The sequence below is a fragment of the Salmo salar genome, chromosome 13, assembly GCF_965601325.2.
Source record: "Salmo salar chromosome 13, fSalSal1, whole genome shotgun sequence".
NCBI lineage: Eukaryota > Metazoa > Chordata > Actinopteri > Salmoniformes > Salmonidae > Salmo > Salmo salar.
Window position 1 is genome coordinate 99,984,526 of NC_138303.1, and position 21,269 is coordinate 100,005,794.

A 21,269-nucleotide genomic window follows, 5' to 3' on the forward strand; every position below is an offset into this window, starting at 1 on the left:
GGGGGAGGGCCTTTACTACTATGACGCGAGCGCCCGTGGGCACCCTTTCCTTCCGAAACGTTTAGTAAGACAATGCAATCGTCCGCCTTGAATATTATTGAAGCTCTGATTGAAAAAGGCCTTAAAGATTTATGTTATACAACGTTTGACATGTTTGAACGAACGTAAATATATATTTTTTGCACATTCATGACGACAAGTCCCGCGCGCCTCGTACATTATGAGTAGCCTTCGGAACGCGCTAACAAGAAGGAGCTATTGGGACATAAATTATTAACTTTTTCGAACAAAACTACATTTGTTGTGGACCTGGGATTCCTGGAAGTGCCTTCTGATGAAGATAATCAAAGGTAAGGGAATATTTACAATATTATATTTGATTTTAGATGGTTCCAAGATGGCGCTAACCTGTATCGCCTAGCCTATTTTTCTGAGCATAGCACCTCGTTTATTGCAAAGTGTGATTTCCCAGTAAAGTTATTTTTAAATCTGGCAATGCGGATGCATTCACGAGATGTTAATCTATAATTCTTTGAATGACAATATTAAATTTTAACAATGTTTTCAAATAGTAATTTTGTAAATTGTAGCGCTGTTTCACCGGAAGCATTTGAGGGAAAATATTTTCTGAACGTCACGTGCCGATGTAAAATGCTGTTTTTATATATAAATATGAACTTTATCGAACAAAAAATGCATGTATTGTGTAACATGATGTCCTACGAATGTGTCATCTGATGAAGATTGTCAAAGGTTAGTGCTGCATTTAGCTGTGTTTTTGGGTATTTGTGATGCATGCTTGTTGCTTTGAAAATGGCAGTGTGATTATTTTTGGCAGGGTACTCTCCTAACATAATCTAATGTTTTGCTTTTGCTGTAAAGCCTTTTTGAAATCGGACAACGTGGTTCGATTCAGGAGAGGTGTATCTATAAAATGGTGTAAAATAGTCATATGTTTGAGAAATTGAAGTTATAGCATTTATGAGGTATTTGTATTTCGCGCGACGCGATTCCACTGGCTGTTGACTAGGATGGGATGCAAACGTCCCAGGTTCCCAGACAGGTTAACCTCTAAGTGACCCCTTAACACGCGAATCCCGTTAGCGGGATCGATTTGACAACAGGCAGTGAAATAGCAGAGCATCAAATTCAAAACAACAAAAATCTCATAATTAAAATTTCTCACACATACAAGTATGATTCATCATTTTAAAGATAAGATTCTCGTTAATCCAACCACAGTGTCCGATTTCAAAAAGGCTTTACGGCGAAAGCAAAACATTACATTATGTTAGGACACCACCTAAACAAGAAAAGCCAAACAGCCATTTTCCAAGCAAGGAGAGGCATCACAAAAAACAGAAATACAGCTAAAATTAATCACTAACCTTTGATGATCTTCATCAGATGGCACGCATAGGACATCATGTTACACAATACATGTATGTTTTGTTCGATAAAGTTCATATTTATATCCAAAAATCTCAGTTTACATTGGGGCGTTATGTTTAGTAATGTTCTTGCCTCCAAAACCCCGGTGATTTTGCAGAGAGCCACATCAATTTACAGAAATACTCATCATAAATGTTGATGAAAATACAAGTGTTATGCATGGAACTTTAGATAAACATCTCCTTAATGTGTCAGATTTTTAAAAAAGCTTCACGACGAAAGCACACGTTTGCAGTAATCTGAGTATGGCGCTCAAACAACAGCAGCAAGCCAAACAGTAACCCGCCATCTTGGAGTCAAGAAAACTCAGAAATAGTATTATATTGCAAATTCGTAACATATCAGACGAATTTCAATTTGTAACATACCATACGAATTTTAATTCTTAACAGATACGAAATGGATAATGGACACCACAAATAAATAAACCTCGGATTTACGTACAGAATAATACTAAATGCTCTGAGACCAGGTTGCGCGACAGAGCGCTTGTGCATGGAGGCAGGGTACCTGCATTCGTCTATTGATTATGGCTGTGTACGAGCGCATCTCCGCCAGCCATCACTGGAATTGCTTTTAAAGGGAGATGGTTAAGACGCTCGAGACAGTGATATGTATTGCTGACAGTTTATCAACATTTATCAGTTTTAGGACTATTTAATTCAACAGCTTTCAATTTGCATGCTTATCATGTACACATATTCTGAAAAATAGTTGGGAATAGGCTACTCACTATAGCCCTACATCACCCTCATATTTAAGTTAATTATAATAGGGGGTTGAATATTTGAATAAAATGTAATTACATTACTTATATTTGATGTGCCAATTTTATTCTTAATACCCACAAACTCGTTCCATAGGCCTAGACAGTGCTTCTTCCACAACAATACCACAGCTCCATGGATGGCCATTACCAGTGTGACGTGCAGTTTGACGCACAAGTAGGGCTGCGTCTATGAAAAATAATTACTAAACAAAATATGACTGTGTGTGCTTCAAATGAGTCTTCCATCCCAGTCAAGGAAGAAAGACAGTGGAGAAATAGCTATTCATTGTAATTTGTCAAAGCAAAAATAGCCTAACCTAGCATATGGTTTTAAAATTAAATGTTTGTGGACCCATGTTATTTGGGGGTCATGAGATGAAATATGTCGGCTATCTATTCATTTTAAAAAAGAGTGATTCTGACGTTAGCATATTGAAGCATATTGAATAGCCAGTGAAATACAACAGAGTGATATAGATTATTAGAAAATATGTAATATGCTCAGTTCAACTTTTTAAATCTGGGAACTTTTCCACTTGAGCAAAAGTAAATCAACTACCCCTGGTAGTGTCACTTGACACAGTTCTTCTCATTCTGGGTGGTCAACAACACACACAGCTGCTGTGATGTTGTGTGACCATTGTATCTCTGTGGGATAAGTGCTATCATTTTGACAAGGTCTTTCAGTGATCACAGAAATAGCACAATGTGCAAGTGAAGGACACTTCAGACATCAATGGTTATTGAAATGAGACCAACAATAAAGTCAGCTGGATAAAACATTGCAACCATGTGCATACGTTTTCTACCCCTGTACCTTAGCTTAATCACATGGCACTTATGAAGAATAGAAATAGAAACAGGATAGTATCCAGTTGTGATTTACCCAATGTATTAGATAGAACAGAGTAGTGTGGGATTGGTACTATAGAGTGATTCTATGAGGTCATGTTTTGTTCACATTTGTTCATTAGGATCAGATTCGTTTGAATGGTTTACTCACTGAACAATCGGTAGAGTATCCAGAGTCATGTATTTACATCTAAATACATGGCTCTGGGGGGGACATGATGGAATGAGTGAATGTGAGGTGCCTTAGTGCTTAACCTCTTGACCAGACACTATTGGACATGATCTGAGGTATTCTTTGCCTAAACTCATCACTCTGATCCACACACACACATACACACACACACACCCTGGATGGATAGTGTCGCTATGGATACTAAGGGCTTTCAAAATAGCATGGACAATGTCAAGTGTCGCTATGGATGCAGATGAAAATGTGTAAGCAGGATTTTCTATGAGAAACATCAAGTACGGAATGATATCTGTCTCCATGGTAACTGGCTCAGACTTTGAGAGAAGGATGAGAGCTCTTTATTTTGCTTATAGTTGACACTTGCCTATCTCAATAGGCCTGGCAAATCAGGGAGAAATGGCATTTTGCATAACCAAGATAAAGGACATCATCCAAGAGCTTTCCAATTCACTCAAGAAATTGAGAAATTTGTTGTTATTACAGAAATTGACTAATGAGGGTTCAAATAGTTTGATAGAAGTCACATGTCCTCAATTGTACCTAGATGGGGAAGTCAAGTACAGAAGGATACAAACTATATTGTACTGTATTGAATCTCTTTTGAACCAAAAATACAAGCTTTTTCTGCCAATTTCCAACCACCTCTCAAGCTCTGTCAGGTCTCTCCAGAGACGTTAGATTTACGTTAGATTGGGTTCAAGTCCGGGCTCTGGCTGGGCCACTAAAGGACATTCAGAGAATTGTCCCGAACCCACTCCTGCATTGTCTTGGCTGTGTGCTTAGGGTCATTGTCCTGTTGGAAGATGAACCTTCGTCCAAGTCAGAGGTCCTGAGGGCTCTGAAGCAGTTTTTCATCAAGGATCTCTCTGTACTTTTCTCTGTTAATCTTTCCCTCAATCCTGACTCGTCTCCCAGTACCTGCCGCTGAAAAACATGCCCACATCATGATGCTGCCACCACCATGCTTCAATGTAAGGATGGTGCCAAGTTTCTTCAAGACGTGACGCTTGGTATTCAGGCCAAAGAGTTCAATCTTGGTTTCATCAGACCATAACATATTGTTTCTCATGGTCTAAGCATCCATTAGGTGCCTTTTGGCAAACTCGAAATGGTCTGTCATGTTTATTTTACTGATGAGTGGCTTCCGTCTGGCCACTACCATAAAGGCCTGATTGGTGGAGTGTTGCAGTGATGATTATCTTTCTGGAAGGTTCTCCCATCTCCACAGGGGAACTCTGGGGACTCTTAATACATCAGAGTGACCATCAGGTTCTTGGTCACCTCCCTGACCAAGGCCCTTCTCCCCCGATTTCTCAGTTTGGCCAGGCGGCAAGCCCTAGGAAGAGTCTTGGTGGTTCCAAACTTCTCCCATTTAAGAATGATGGAGGCCACTGTGTTCTTTGGGACCCTCAATGCTGCAGAACTTTCTAGGTACCCTTCCCCAGATATGTGCCTCAACATAATCCTGTATCTGAGCTCTACGGACAATTCCTTCGACATCATGACTTAGTTTTTGCTCTGATATGCACTGTCAACTTTCCAAATCATGTCCAATCAATTGAATTTACCACAGGTGGACTCCAATCAAGTTGCAGAAACATCTAAAGGATGATCAATGGAAACAGGATGCACCTGAGCTCAATTTCAAGTCTCATAGCAAAGGGTCTGAATACTTATTTAAATAAGATATTTCTGTTTTTTATTTTTAATACATTTGCAAAAAAATATGTTTTATTTAATCAATTTTAGAATAAGGCTGTAGCGTAGCAAATGTGGAAAAAGTAAAGGGGTCTGAATACTGTATGAGAACAGAGTTAATCAGCTACTTCTTATCAAGTCATTTCTAAGATTGGTGCCCCACCGCCTTTCAATTCTGCAGGGACCCCAACTGTCTCTACAAGGAGGACCAGAGGGCATTCCTATTTTGATTAATGAAAAGACTTATGGTTGAGCAGTGTATCCAATAGTAATTGTTACATTGTAATAAAACCAATGTAAGTCGATGCATGACTGAACAATTAGCTTGGGCTACATTTTGAAAACAGATGTTAGGCTACATAGTTTTTTCTGAATCATTGCAATGATGACCACCTACTATAACGTAGGAAACTTGGTAACCTGTAAATCTTTTCATCTGTTCACGATGTAACATATCTTACCCGTGTCAAGCTGTGTCAACCTCATTCCCCTTTACACATTTCATGTTTTGTCAATATTTCAGTCACGCACTCCATGCACAGATGTACTGCAAAATATACTGAAGAAAAATATGAACGCAAAATGCAACAATTTCAAAGATTTTACCTATTTACAGTTCATATAAGGAAATTAGTCAACTGAAATAAACCGATTAGGCCCTAATCTATGGATTTCACATGACTGGGAATCCAGATATGCATCTGTTGGTCACAGATACCTTAAAAAAATGGGCCTCACAATGGGCCTCTGGATCTCGTCATGGTATTTCTGTTCATTCATATAGCCATCTATAAAATGCAATTGTGTTCATTGTCTTTAGCTTATGCCTGCCCATACCATAACCCCCCCGCCATTCTGGTCACAACGTTAACATCAGCAAATCACTCGCCCACAGGATGCCATACACGTGGTCTGCGGTTGTGAGACCGGTTGGACATGCTGTCAAATTCTCTAAAACAATGTTGGAGGCAGCTAATGGAAGAGAAATTAACACAAATTTCTCTGGCAACTGGTCTGGTGGACATTCCTGTAGTCAGCATGCCAATTGCAAGCTCCCTGAAAACTTGAGACATCTGTGGCATTGTGTTGCGTGACAAAACGGCACATTTTAGATTGGCCTTTTATTGTCCCCAGCACAAGGTGCACCTGTGTAATTTTCATGCTGTTTAATCAGCTTCTTGATATGCCACATCTGTCAGGTGGATGGATTATTTTGGCAAAGGAGAAATGCTCACTAACAGGGATGTATACAAATTTGAGAGAAATATGTTTCTTGTGCGTATGGAACATTTCTGGGATCTTTTATTTCAGCTCATGAAACATGGGACCAACACTTTACATGTTGCATTTTTATTTTTGTTCAGCGTACACAGTGGCGATTTTATAATGTAAATCTTGGTGGGGCAAAAAAATAAATGTGGGGTGCATGCCAGTGAAGTCACTACATAACACAACACTAAACAATACATGAATTGCACTATAATGGTGACAAACGGTGCCCACAAACTGTTAGGGTATACATGAAGCTGTCTCAACAGCAGAGTCCCAACAGCAGTCCCAACACCTTACCACTGCTACACCTGGCTTTCAGCTGAACCTTGTCTGGCAGTGAAACAGTTCATTCAGCCTCATTTACTGCCTTTTAAAAAACATAGCTGATATGGCTGACTTGCTTAAACAAATGTGGTTTCTACTGACAATTGAGATGTACAAACTATGGGATAAGAGGACGACAAGCGGATAAGAGGCAATCCCTAATTTCAATTAAGACATTAATGAGCGAGTGACGACGGATGTAGTCAATATAACTATTTGTTCAGCACTTTTGAAATGTACAGTGACAGAATTGAGAACATGGGCCGTTCTTACAGTGTACTCCCTGTACAACAAGTCAGAACCGTAGGATAAATAAAAGGGGCATATAAACAGACAATGAAAGTTCTTACAATATTCGATTATTACGTTTCTCTAAAACAGGTTATAGGCTATATGTGCACCACCAAGTTAGAACAGTAGGCGAAATGAAGAGGTGAAAATAGACCAAATTATTAGTGTGAGGCACATTGAACGCCGTTTGTGTCTTTGCTTGTCAAAAAGATTCACGTCATATAACACTATTTGACACATTAAATAAGCTTTTAATTTGACACGTCAAATAACACAATTCTATTATAGAATGTTGTGTGTGCTAAATTTGCACGTGCAAGCCAAGCGCCACCACTACTATCAGTAGCACTGTCAAAGCTGTACAAAACAAGCACACATCTGCCACGAACGATGTGTGTACAATATCGCGTTGGTGAAAATAGACCAAATTATTAGGGTGAGGCACATGGGCTACTAACAGCTTACTACACAACATACACTTAGTATTACTTTCTTAGCTACAGTATACATATCACCCTTGCATATTACATAATTTATGCAGCAGCATACAAGACATTTTTGGACTCACCTTGTGCAGGGGGCGCGGCCGTCCTTTGTGGGCAAATTTTGTCATCAAACTTTGTCATCAAAGTCTGGCATTCTCTGTATTTATGTTGGGAACTCAGAAGAAAAAACACACAGCCACTCCATTGAATAGCAGGCTAACGTTAGTGGTTGCTTTGCAATGCTTGCAGTTTGCCACTGATTCCTTCCAAACCACTCATTGTTGAATTTGCGATTTCCACCTTGTTGTGTAATCTTTGTCCAATGGCCGATGAGTACCGATACGTTTTATCTATAATTTCTCTTCATTATTTCTCTTCGTATGATAAGGATTAAAAAGGATTTGCAAGTAGATTGTTGACTAGATTCATGATGATGACTTGCTAGCTTACTTTGAAAGTAAGATGTTGACATGATCAGTCCAATCAAAGCTACTGTACATATAACGTGATTTGACGTCATTTTATCTGTGGCCAGTGACCTTGAACCTTATTGGAAAGGCACTTGTAATATAATTCTATGGCAGGATCCAAAGGGCTGAAATTTTGGATGTCTACCCTTACTAAGGACTTAAACTTGGCGGTGACGTACTGTCCCCATGAGTGACGGAACACTGAGCCAATCACGGCGCAATGCTCCTATTTTCTGCTGGTTCGCCCCATCACCACAGAAAGCACTGGGCTAGGCTGAAACACCTGCATTTTGGAGCTGCTTTACTCAAGAAAACAAAAAAGAGACCATGTGTGTGTGCAGCTTTATTAACTGAATGATATATATATTTATTTTTTTTACATTGTTTGCAAACTGGTTTGTGACACGTATTAATGCAAGCCCCCCCTAATAAAAAAAAGTATTCATTTGTTTGGTTGTTTTTTTTTTGTTGCTAAAAATGTGGAGCCTCACTTGTCCTGAATGACGGGTCGCCACTGAGTGGTAGGTACTGATAGGCACGGTCTCTGGGGCTCGGGACTTGTAAGTCCCGCCCAGTTGCTATAACGACTCTCACATAGCTCTGCATGATTGGTAAATCAAAGGTTCGTGCCCAGCGTCAGCTAATTTGTCGACCTCTTACATTTCTTTGAAGACGTGTTGACTTTGAGAGACAACTGATATACCCAATCTCGAACCTGCCCTCTCCAATCAGTGAAAGAAGACAGTAGACTGACTCCCTATTTTGCTGTTTCACTGTATTCGGAAGGTTTTGGTTGCTGACAATTTCAGGACAAGAAATTGCTGTGGAGAACGCGGTTTGGCTGAAGGTTTGTTAAATATTTTAGGTTTGTGGTTAAAGTTAGATTATAAAGAGGTTGTTTGTTAGTTCATTTGCGTTGTAATCGGTCAATGAGAATTAAGTCACTTTTAGGCTCAGTTGGGGATAAGCCTCGTGAACTCTATCGCTAATATTAGCTACGCTAACTAGCGGTAGCTAGCTATGTAGCTAACGTTAGCAATCTAGCCTAGCTAATTTAGCTACCTAACGGCATCTAACTAGCTAGATACCATCTAATTTGTTTTCCCCTTTTGAGAACGTCAGCTAACATTAGTTAAGTATTACAATTATTTGGACTCTATGTGCTGCAAGTTAACTTATTCAGCCAATCGTTAAACGACACTAGGCCGCTTACATACACTAACGTTACACTGTAAGTAACAGCGCATGTATGTTGGCTACTTGTACAGATGAGTTGTTAGTTATCTAGCTAACGTTAGCTGCTGGTGGCTAACTAACGCAGCCAGGTTGTTAGCCAATGTGATAATAACTAACGTTACCTGGCTAACGTTTCGCGTTAGTTAATACAGGTTAAGACGGCTAGTTAACGTTAGTCCGACAGCTAAACTAAACCAACATGGCTAATAGCTGACTAAAAAATATATAGTTAACGTTAGCTAACGTTAATCTATGTGTTTGTGCAGAAGCAAGTCAAGTTAACTAGTTAAACCTTCAATGTAGCAACACCGGAAATAATCTAGCTACTCTGTGTAGCAAACGTTAATTTGGCTAGATTACTTAGTGTTTCCATGTATAACATTAGCATGTTGTCTAGTTCACTAGTTAACAGCTGCTAGTAGTAACATCTGCGTCAGTCGTCAACGAACGTTAGCTAAGTATCTAGCTAATGTCATCATCCGGTTATTTTTTAATGGAACTCATTGGCTTGCAGGCATCCAGAAATAGTTTCTCATAATATTTGAGGCAGAGCATACTACACCCACATCATAACTACCTAGCTAGCGGTTCACAATGACTCAAGCTACCTCCTACAATTTGTTGGGGGGGGTACTATTTTCATTTTAGCCCAGTTATCATGATTATGTCAAGTGGTTTCCACTCATATCAAGGGCAGTGATTTGGGATACATTCCATTGTATTCTAGTAGAGAACACTTTTGTGTATCCTGTGGCCAAGAATTAATAGGAATTACAATTGTAAATAGGGGCAAGGCAACAACAGGTTTGATTAGTGACAAGATTGGATTGGTGAGGATTTTATCATGAGGTGAGTTTCCCTCAGTCGTGTCTGGCGCAGCCTCAGTGTCCTCAAAAGGCATAGCCTCATTTTACATTGTTGCCTTCACACAGCAGATCCACAGAGAGGAGCCTGTTCGCATTTCACCGCTGGTGCAAGACAATGGAGACAGAAATCGAGCAGCAGGAAGAAGAGACCACTTTCAGCAACACTGACACTAACGGTAAGGCTATTTTGGCAGTGCCTCATCAAAGCTGTGTGTAAGCCATGCAATTGCCTTGACTAGACATATAACACTGCTTTTCTCTAATAGCTGATATCAGTCAGAAGGGACTACAGGGATTGACATTAAGGGATGTCCGATTTTCCTTGGACAAGTGAACCAAACAATCAAACCTTTTTAAAGAATTCCAGTAGCCTAAAACTGATCGTTCTGGTTCCTCCCCATTATTTAAGTAAAATACAGACAATTTATGGCACAGACAAGTTAAGCCTGCTTTGATATGTTATTTTTTTCAATTAACAACCAAAATACGTATAATTCCATTACTGATTTTTCTGGTTCCTCCCCTATGTGTAGGTGAAAGGCCAGCAATATATTGCACTTCTGGGTGTAGATGGCTAATTACAATTTTTGGGCCAGTGATCCTAAGTGCAACCAAAAAATACTGCTGACCTGCCCATACTTTTCAGACTTTAATGTAAATCCCTGGACTACTGGTATAGCTACATGCTGGCACCATGTGTGTATGTCAGATGGCCATGTGTTTCTCTTGTCCAGGTCACTACTGTTTCAGGAGCAGTTCCGTCTAATTTTAATCCAGGAAGTGGACTGGTAGGGGCTGGGTGGATGCTGTCGCCTGACTTTTGGCTGGAACCCGTATTGGGAAGAACAATGCATTAGGCTAACTTTCCAGGTTTCTCCTTCCAGGTAAACGCCCTGCCGAGGACATGGAGGAGGAGCAGGCCTTCAAACGCTCTCGCAACACTGATGAGATGGTGGAGCTGCGTGTACTACTGCAGAGCAAAGTAAGCCTTGCAACAGAAATGGGATTTTAGCCCTATTGCTTTTAAATAAGGAATTCCCTTTACTGTGTGAAATCAGCAATGCCATTTCTTACATCTGTATGTCTTCCTGGATAGGTAGGTGTTTTTCTGGTGTTCTGAGTTTTGCTAATCACATCCCATCTTCCAAGTTTCATATCATTCAGCGGACTCTCAGACCCATTACTCTGTTCCTAAGGAAACACTCTTGTTTCTCCTCAGAATGCTGGAGCTGTTATCGGAAAGGGTGGCAAGAATATAAAAGCCTTACGCACAGACGTGAGTACAGTTGGCATTGTCAAATTCTTTCCTCCACTGGGGGATTTGCTGTAAAGCTATATTTATGTCCTTATAAACCTGACATTTTCATAGATATTATGGTATCCAATTACCCCATTCTAATGACAACCCTTATGCGTCCTATTCAAGAAATGTAACCCCTGTACTAAATAGTTTCCCTCTTATATATACACGCACATCTATCTATATCTCATCTCCCATCTATAGACAGTCATTCTGTTATCTGAATGTATTGTTTGACTTGATTGGGTCAATTCCACATTAACAGAATGATGCAGAGACTTAGATTTTTCACTTTGAAATGTATGTCAAACAAAAACCAATGACTTGGAAAGTTAAACCTACCATAGAACTCTATGCACATGGACTACTTTCAACAATTTCCACTGAACATTTAACAAAAAACACATTTACTTTGTTGCAATCATTGTTTTTTTGTTGGTTTACATTTTTAAAATGAAAAATCGGAGTCTCTGCATCATTCTGTTACTGTGGAATTGGTCAAATGTTGCATGTCTGTGAACACTTGGAGGGATATTTGCGGTGTTTTTGTACAGTAGTCAGATTCTCTTTCCCAAATGACACATCTATAGGTTGGCTCATGTGAACAGACATGGTTTGGCTTGATTGGATCAGATTTGGGGTAGAGTGTGGGTGGGGGCATTTTTCTTGTGTTTCCGATAAAATGGAACTATCCTCTACTAGGCTCTGAACGTGATTTCTAATGCCCCTTACATCCCTGAAGCAATACCGGACTGTGGTGATGCCCTAAAACCCCCTTTAAACAGGTGTCTCAAAGCCTGAGCGGACCTATAGTATATTACAGCCTCTGTAGTATCTATGCAGTCCATTTAGCTAAGTGTCTTTGCTAGAGCTGGCTTAGTACAGCTGCCCTTTTTCTTGTACACTCACCATCTTTTTTATTTATTTTTTATTTTTTGGAAGCTATATAGTGATGGAGTATAGCGTGTATTCAATTAAAATGTATTCCTTCTCCCCCTCTTCCCTCTCCTTTACTTTGTTATTTTTGGCCACCTTCCTCCGTTGCCCATGTACTGGATCGACATGCCCCTCCTGCGTTGCCCACCTTGACGTTGGCCCAACCTTCGCCCCTGAACGCCCGCCCACCTGACACCCCGGTTGGCCCTGCCCCGCCCCGCCGCCCGCCCACAAACGTGCCCCTCCCTAAACGGGCACCTTACTTGACATCTTGTGATTGAATGCCCTTGCCCAATGCCAACCTCCACGGCCAATGCAGTACAATGCCAGTGTATCTGTCCCTGACAGCAGTGGCCCAGAGCGGTATGTCCCACCAGTTATTGCCTCACTGCCTGATTAGAACAGAGAAAAACACATGTCTTTGATAGCCTGCCTTCTGTTTCATTTGAACATTTTCTACATATAGAACCCCCCTCCCTCTCCCTTTATCAAGAGACGTGTATTGTTCCATTTGAATTGTTCTGTCTTCTCCCCCACTCTACCCTTCTTCCCCCACATTCAAGTATTTCCATTTAATTTGGACCTTTTTGTCACTAGAAATGAAATCAATGAACCTACTTTCAGTAGATCATATTAAATGGGAGGAGCCCAGCTGTTGGCTGCTGTTACCTTTCTGTGGTATTTTTAATTGTGATTTGTGGAAATCCAATGATCTTTCCCGCTCTGTCCTTGTGGCCCACCTTGCTACTCCCTGCCGCGCCCCTCCCCCACCCCACTGTTCTCAACATCACTGTTCATGATCTGAGTGCTCAAGCTCCGCCCACTCTAACTCATCACTGTTCTCTTTTTTTCTCCCTTGTGCTACATCTCCCCGTTGGGTTTCTCTATCCTCCGTTAGGTTTCTCCCCTCTTGTTTTTCTCTCAGTCCCCCCATCAGTCCAGACTGCCTGCCAAACCTTTCATTCCACCGTCTATCCTGTCCACCACCTAGTGGTTACCACTCACATCCCCCTGCTTTCTTTATTTTGTTTCTCTTCTACCTTCCGACTCCCTGTCACTGAGAATGTGTGCCGGTGGCACGATTGTGATGGCAGGTTTTTTTAATTAACTTTTTTCTTTCTCCCCCCTCAAGTGCTGGTGGTGATGGTTAAAAGGCCCCCCTCCCTCCAGACATAGCCCCCCCCTCCAGACAGAGCCCCCTCCCTCCAGACAGTGGTCAGCCTTGTGCTTCATTTTGTAATCCTAAAGCCTCTCTCTCTTGTTGGATGTGAGATAAACGAGCACACCTCAAGTTGCTCACATTTCAGTCCAGTGTTGGGAAAGTCTTCGTTTTCTTTTTGTTTTTAAACGTTACATTTTTTTTTTTAGCTCTGTGCTTCATAGGAGTCTTCGTCTTGAAATAAGTTTTTCTTTATTTTTTGCTTTTTGTCCTCCCTCTGTTTTGCCTTGTTGCCTTTGGCCACATGCTATACCTTACCAGGATCCTGAGTGTGAGTGCAGATATTGAGACTATCGGAGAGATTCTGCTGAAGATTATCCCTACTCTGGAAGAGGTGAGTGCCCCGTGGCCTCCAGAGATATACACATATAGGTTTATCTTTTTCCTAATCCTCAAAGTCAAGAGCTAAAGGCTTTCTTTCACCTGACTGATCTGTACCTGTTTTTTCCTAGTACCAGCATTATAACGGGATTGATTTTGACTGCGAGCTGCGTTTGCTGATCCATCAGAGTTTGGCCGGAGGCATCATTGGGGTGAAGGGTACCAAGATAAAGGAGTTAAGAGAGGTAAGATGGGTTCCCACTAATTTCAAATGCTGACTTGACTCAGTCCATACTCATTTACAAGAATAAGCTGAAGTGCATAGATTGCATGTGCTTGATCTGCCCTAACAGGTTTTCTTGTTGCCCACTTGTCCACAAATGGTTATGGGAAATGTATTGAAGATCTCATTTAATGCTCAAAGCTGAAGACTGGTCAAACCCATTTTGAACATATGGCATTGTGTTGCGTCTTCCTGTTGTATTATGGGTCTATTTCATGCTGGGCTTCCTGTCTCCACCAGAACACCCAGACTACCATCAAGCTATTCCAGGAGTGCTGTCCTCACTCCACTGACCGAGTGGTTCTGGTTGGAGGAAAGCCAGACCGTGTTGTCGATTGCATCAAAGTTATCCTGGAGTTGGTATCTGAGGTGGGTGAGAGTTAGGTCTGTGACGGTCATGGAATTTTGGATGACTTATTGGTCAGCTAAATGACGCGGTCTCCGTTATAGTAGTTTTAATAGGGTGCGGATACATTTTAACACGCACATTTTCTGCTGTGCTTCTGCAGACAGAGGGCTGTTGCCTAGGCCAGGGTTTCCCAAACGCTGACCTGGGGACCCCCCTGTGTGCATGTTTTGGTGTTCGCCCTAGCACTACACAGCTGATTCAAATGGCCAACTCATCAAGCAACCAAAGACTAATTTGCTACAACACCTTGCTTATTTCAGCAAGGAGCAACAAAGTTTCATTGTGTTGTAAAGGGTCCCTGTTACCGTGGAAACTGACTCAACTGCATAATTGCCTGGCCGCCCAGTGTTTAGTCAGCTGTTCGTTCCACAATTTCTTTGGTTTTTAAACTCCCTACTGTAAGTCTTCTATAATTGTCGGTAAAAGGATTATACGGTAATTGTGCCAGCCCTTGTGAGTTCCGTTCTGAGCCAGTGACCGCGACACACTTCACCATCACCAGTGTCTAAACATGGAAACTCAATGAGTCAGTCAAACTAGAATTGTACTTGTTTAATAACAGCAGATGCTTTTTGTTTGTTTTTATATATTCCATTTACAACAGTTGTTGACATTGTAGTCATTCCAGAGCAAAACTAATTTTATATTGGTAACTTGCAAAATTAAGGAATGACCACGAGAAATTACATCATTTGGTGGAGAACTGTCTCAGGTGCCGCTCCATAATCTCCCATAAGTGTTCAATTGATTTGAAATCTGGTGACTGGCAACACACACACCCTTTAAATCCCTATGCTCCTTTGAGACCCCTCTTTCAAACTCACTGAGATCTATTCTATCCATGGTAGCCAAAATAATGGGCCACTGGACATTTTTATACATGACCCTAAGCATGATGGTATGTTCATTTCTTAATTAACTCAGGAACTACACCTGTGTGGAAGCACCTGCTTTCAATTTACTTTGTAGCCCTCATCTCCTTTATTTTGGCAGCTATATGTAGCATCTCAACAATGGTCTCATAGTATTATCTATCTTCAGGCTCCTATCAAAGGGCGCGCCCAGCCTTACGACCCCAACTTCTACGACGAGACATACGACTACGGCGGCTTCACAATGATGTTCGAGGAGCGGGGCCGGCGGCCTATGGGGGGGTTCCCCGTACGGGGCCGGGGTGGCTTTGAGCGCATGCCCCCCGGCCGCGGCGGCCGACCCATGCCCCCCTCCAGACGGGACTATGACGACTTGAGCCCTCGCCGGGGTCCGCCCCCTCCCCTGCCAACCAGAGGACGTGGAGGGAGCCGCGCTCGAAACCTGCCCCTCCCCCTACCACCACCCCCAAGAGGAGGGTAAGGAGCTTTCAATTATTGTTTATGGCTACCTCTTATCACCTCATCAGTCACTCAGTGACGTTTATAACCATGTGCCTTCGCTGTGCCTGAGTACAAAGAACTAGAATGAACATGACCCTACTTTGTTGGACTAATCCTTTAAAGGAATCTTTTCTGACACATTTCCACTGAGTCATGTTGACCCTGTCGTGTGGTTGCAGAGGGGACCGGTTCTCTCATCAGAGCTATCACGGCAACATGGACGACAGACCAAAGTAAGTCATTTGTGTAAAACAAAGGCAGCTCCTGCAGAGTGGTTAGGGTGGAACTCCTTCACCTCTCCAAATCGAGTTAGTCATTTGGAGAATGGCTCGCTCAGATGTGGAGATTACCATCTCTGTCAAATGTTGGGTTTAATCCTTTTCTGTTGATTTAATGACCGTCAATACAGTTCTACCCATGACACAGTAGTTATTTTGTAAACATGATCGCTCATCCCATGAATAGATGACTATAAGAACACCATGTCAGTGTCTTCTTATCAACACGGATTTTAAAAAACAACTTGGCTCTTCACACTTTCAGGGGGACTGGCATCACACTTGTATATTACAGACTTAGCAGCCCCCAAACCAATGGGCTGACATCAGTTCATCAGAGGTGGTGAACTGAACCTTATCTTGTCATGTTAACCCCCGACACCCTCCCTCTTATCTAAGCAGCGACAGGAGAGGAAGACCAGGAGACCGCTACGACAGCATGGTGAGTGACCTGAGCATGTTAAGTGTTTTAGATGAGGGTTTAGCATGGAAGAGTGACAGCTTCAGTCTGTTGCCTGGTGTTTTTAATAGTAGGCAAGTCGACACGCATTTTAACTGGTTTTAGTTGCAGTGCATTCGGAACCAATTCAGCCCCTTTGACTTCTTCCACATTCTATGCTACAACCTTATTCTAAAATGGATTAAATAGTCCCCCCCCCCATCAATCTACACACACTACCTCATAATGACAATGTAAACAAAGGTTTTTACAAATGTTTGCACATTTATAAAAAAAAAAACACACATTTACAGAAGTATTCAAACGCTTTACTCAGTCCTTTGTTGAAACAGGGATTACAGCCTCAAGTCTTCTTGGGTATGACGCTACAAGCTTGGGACACCTGTATTTGGGGAGTTTCTTCCATTCTTCTCTGCAGATCCTCTCAAGCTCTGTCAGGTGGGATAGGGAGCATTGCTGCACAGCTATTTTCAGGTCTCTCCAGAGATGTTCTATTGGGTTCAAGTCATGGCTCTGGCTGGGCCACTCAAGGACATTCAGAGACTTGTCCCGAAGCCACTCCTGCGTTGTCTTGGCTGTGTGCCTAGGGTTGTTGTCCTGTTGGAAGGTGAACCTTCGCCCCAGTCTGAGGTCCTGAGTGCTCGGGAGCAGGTTTTAATCAAGGATCTCTGTACTTTGCTTCATTCATCTTTCCCTCGATCCTGACAAGTCTCCCATTCCCTGCCGCTGAAAAACATTGCCACAGCATGATGCTGCCATCCATGCTTCACCTTAGGGATGGTATTGGCCAGGTGATGAGCGGTGCCTGATTTCCTCCAGAAGTGACGCTTGGCATTCAGGTTAAAGAGTTCAAACTTGGTTTCATCAGACCAGAGAATCTTGTTTGCCTTTTGGCAAACTGTATGCAGGCTGTCATGTGCCTTTTACTGAGGAGTGGCTTCCGTCTTGCCACTACCATAAAGGCCTGATTGGTGGAGTGCTGCAGAGATGGTTGTCCTTATTGGAAGGTTCTCCCATCTCCACAGAGGAGCTCTCAGTGACCATCGGGTTCTTGTTAACCTCCCTGACCAAGGCTCTTCTCCCGCGATTGCTCAGTTTGATCAGGAGGCCAGCTCTAGGAAGAGTCTTGGTGTTTCCAAACTTCCATTTAAGAATGATGGAGGGCACAGTGTTCTTGGGGACCTTCAATGCTGCAGAAATGTTTTGGTACCCTTCCCCAGATCTGTGCCTCGGCACAATCCTTCGACCTCATGGCTTGGTTTTTGCTCTGACATGCACATGCTCCTTATATAGAGAGGTGTTTTTTTCCCCAAGTCATGTCCAATCAATTGAATTTACTACAGGTGGACTCCAAGTTGTAGAAACATCTCAAGGATGATTAGAGACAAGATGCACCAGAGCTCAATTGAGTCTCATAGCAAAGAATCTGAATACTTATGTAAATAATGTATTTCTGTTTTTATTTTTAATACATTTGCAACAATTTCTAAACCTGTTTTGGCTTTGTCATTGTGGGGTATTGTGTGTAAATTGAGGAAGAAAAGTAATTTAATAAATTTTCTAGTAAGGCTGTAACATAACAAAATGTTGAAAAGGGGAAGGGGTTTGAATACTTTCCAAATGCACTGTACGTGTGTAAATGGATTGGGATTATTATCCTGCCCAAGTGAAATCATGGTGTTTTGGACACTGGCGCTGCTCTTCAGAGTGAACACACTGGTTAGGCCTCTTGTTGCCTGGCAACAGTTGTCTCCTTGGTTACCAAGGAGCAGCTGAATACATAATCTGGAGCCAAACTAACAAATGAACTTCAGGTGAAACCATTGCGATTCACGGACGGGTTTGGTCGGGTCGTACCAATAACATGCATAGTAGAAAATGAATAAGGCAGCTAAGATTCATATGCACAAATTATGGAGCTCAGTATCAAACACATTTAAACCAGTATTTTACTTAATGAATGTTTCAGTCTTGTAATAAGTCTCTCAATTCGTCTTTCTTTCCCTATGTTCTACTGAATACAGAGTGGTGGATACGGTGGTGAGTCCTCTGAGTTTCTTCTGGTCATGGTAGTCTCTACACTCTTGTTTGAATGTCTCTTTGGTCAGAGAAGAGTTCTTTCTGTCTAGTAAGCACCACCAGCTCTCCCCCCTGTCCTTTGTTGGTCTGTCTATGTGGTCTGCCAGCCACGGTGTGATGTATTGTTATCCTTCCTTTTCCTCCCTTCATATTTTCAAAGACAACACTTCCTCGTGGGAGCCCTTTCAGTCTGGTGAGTGCAAATAAATCACATTTGTATCAATGTCTCATTTTGTTGCTTCTGTATTTGTTTTCGTGTCGTTTTGAGGACTTTCCACAAGAGGATAAATTCTGAGTCTCTCTCCAGGTGGCCGAGGGTCATACAGTGACATCGGGGGTCCCGTCATCACAACACAAGTTACCATCCCCAAGGATGTGAGTAAAGGTTTAATCAGCACAGTCCCAAGTGTAATAACACCCCTTACCACAGATCAACAGACATCCCTGTAATATATTCATGAGAAGAACCGAGATGAGATTCTTCCCAATTGGTCAAAAAGTTCCCACATCAGCCTTTATTCATACGTGATTGATATTCCCCCCCAAAACCCTGTGCCCCCTTTACCTGGTTGTCATTGTACCGATCACATTGTTGGGGAGAAGTAACCCTGGCTCCTCACTTGTCGTAGCTGGCCGGCTCCATCATTGGGAAGGGCGGGCAGCGGATCAAGCAGATCCGTCATGAGTCGGGAGCGTCCATCAAGATCGACGAGCCACTAGAGGGCTCCGAGGACCGCATCATCACCATCAATGGAACACAGGACCAGATCCAGAACGCCCAGTATCTACTGCAGAACAGGCACGTGCTAGCACCCTTTCCTCGTCTCCGCTGAAAGCAGTATGGTGGAAACCTATTCATCCCTGTCCCCTATCCGTGGTAATCAAGGAAAGAAATGAGCCGTTCATGACTAACAAATGAAATTGAACATAAAGTAGTTCTAGAAATTACTCCTAGGGTCCCTTTATTCACTTGTCCACTGTGTTTTGTTGCAGTGTGAAGCAGTACTCTGGTCGGTTCTTCTAAAGAGGGAAGAGGAGCCAATCTGCCATGCCTGTTCGCTCCCGCTATTCAGAGCCAACATTCCTCTGCTTTGGGTAGTTCTTTGCCCTCCACCCTGTCATCTAACACCTTTTAATAAGAAGTTTGGAAATTCTCTCAAAGCTGTCGGATGAGTGTATCCCAGTTTATTTTATTTCTTTTTTTTTTGTTGCCTTGCTTGTTTTTTGGGGGTTTTCTTTCCGGATTATTCTGCTGTTCTGTACTTGGAGTAAACTAACCTGTCTGTGTTCACTCTTGGCCTCCCCTGAGACGCTCCTCCTCCCAGTCAGTACAGCATGCAGAATGTAATCTTGTTTTGTAAGAAACATTTTTTGATTTAAAAAAAATATATACATTTAGCTTAATTTTTTTCCCCCGCTGAAAGATAAGGGGCTGTATAAAAATGTACAGTAATCGTGTCATAGGATGAATAAGAGTGCTAGGATTGTTTCATTTTGTTGGGAGACTGATAGGGCTAAAATAAAGTATTGTTGATTTTAAGTTTTCTACATGATTTCAGCTGGTTAACGGGGAGGGACTTGATATAATTCCTTTAATACATAATCATTGACATTTGGATCCATTTAGACTGGCTAAAGCCAGTTTCTTTTTTTTTTGTCGGTTTGTAAGCATTTTTAAAATTTTAGATGGGATCTTTGTAGACACCAGTCAGTTTGGGATGGGAATGCAGCCTTTCTTTCCATATGAGTGGCATGTCACCCCTGTTAATCTCTACCTGTCTGTGGGGTGTAGTATCTGCTGCAAGTCTGAGTAATAAAGTCTGTGCCACCATTTACTAAACATGTGGGGGGAGGTTTTGTGTTATTTTTCCATATTTCCTAGATGCAATGAATAAAATGGTTGTAATAAAATCAACTTGATATTTTCAGTAAACTGCTTTCAGTATCAAGGAGAAGTTAGGTGTAGCTGTTATGGCAGGCATTCTCTACAAGTAATGCATCATGAGTATTAAGTAATACCTAGTTGACTAAGGCTATGATTCATGTGCCACCTTGTGACATCTGAGTTCTGTATTAACATACACCGAGTATACAAAACATTAAGCACACGTGCTCTTTCAATGACAGACTGACCAGATGAATCCAGGTGAATGCTATGATCCCTTATTGATGTCACCTGTTAAATCCACTTCAATCAGTGTAGATCAGGTCAAACTTATTCCATGGAGGGCCTTGTGTCTGCTGGTTTTTCCTTTCCAGTGGTGTAAAAATGCGTAAGTAATTTTTTGGGGTATCTACTTTACTGAACAAAAATAAATGCAACAACTTCAAAGATTTTACTGAGTTACAGTTCATATAAGGAAATCAGTCAATTGAAATACATTCATTAGGTCCTAGTCTATGGATTTCACATGATGGTAGGGGCACAGCCATGGGTGGGCCTGGGAGCGCATAGGTCCACCCACTTGGGAGCCAGGCCCAGCCAATCAGAATGAGTTTGGACGATCCCGCAGCTGTAGAAACCAGATGTGTAGGTTCTTGGCTGGCATGTTTACACGTGGTCTGCGGTTGTGTGGCTGGTTGGAGTTACTGCCAAATTCTCAAACAATGATGGAGGCGGCTTCTGGTAGAGAAATGAACATTACATTTTCTGGCTTTAGGGCTCCAGAGTGGCGCAGCGGTCTAAGGCACTGCATCTCCATGCTA

The 21,269-nt window shown here is 42.0% G+C and overlaps 1 protein-coding gene across 9 annotated transcripts; it reads left to right on the forward strand.

The window, feature by feature from the left end:
- Positions 1 to 8,387: 8,387 nt before the first annotated feature.
- On the forward strand, positions 8,388 to 19,850 carry LOC106568347 (heterogeneous nuclear ribonucleoprotein K). 9 transcript variants are annotated; one of them, XM_014138613.3, is made up of 16 exons: positions 8,388 to 8,650; positions 9,972 to 10,081; positions 10,790 to 10,887; positions 11,125 to 11,181; positions 12,461 to 12,504; positions 13,622 to 13,694; positions 13,813 to 13,926; positions 14,205 to 14,333; positions 15,415 to 15,722; positions 15,926 to 15,979; positions 16,424 to 16,466; positions 18,509 to 18,524; positions 18,724 to 18,756; positions 18,871 to 18,938; positions 19,193 to 19,440; positions 19,557 to 19,850. In XM_014138613.3, exons 2-15 carry the CDS (start codon positions 10,021 to 10,023, stop codon positions 19,394 to 19,396), a joined length of 1,302 nt encoding a protein of 433 aa, XP_013994088.1. In that variant the 5' UTR covers positions 8,388 to 8,650; positions 9,972 to 10,020; the 3' UTR covers positions 19,397 to 19,440; positions 19,557 to 19,850. The 9 variants fall into 9 exon arrangements, with proteins under 9 accessions (XP_013994088.1, XP_013994090.1, XP_013994091.1 ...); XM_014138615.3 differs by having other exon boundaries at positions 19,193 to 19,362; XM_014138616.3 differs by having other exon boundaries at positions 16,427 to 16,466.
- Positions 19,851 to 21,269: the final 1,419 nt, after the last annotated feature.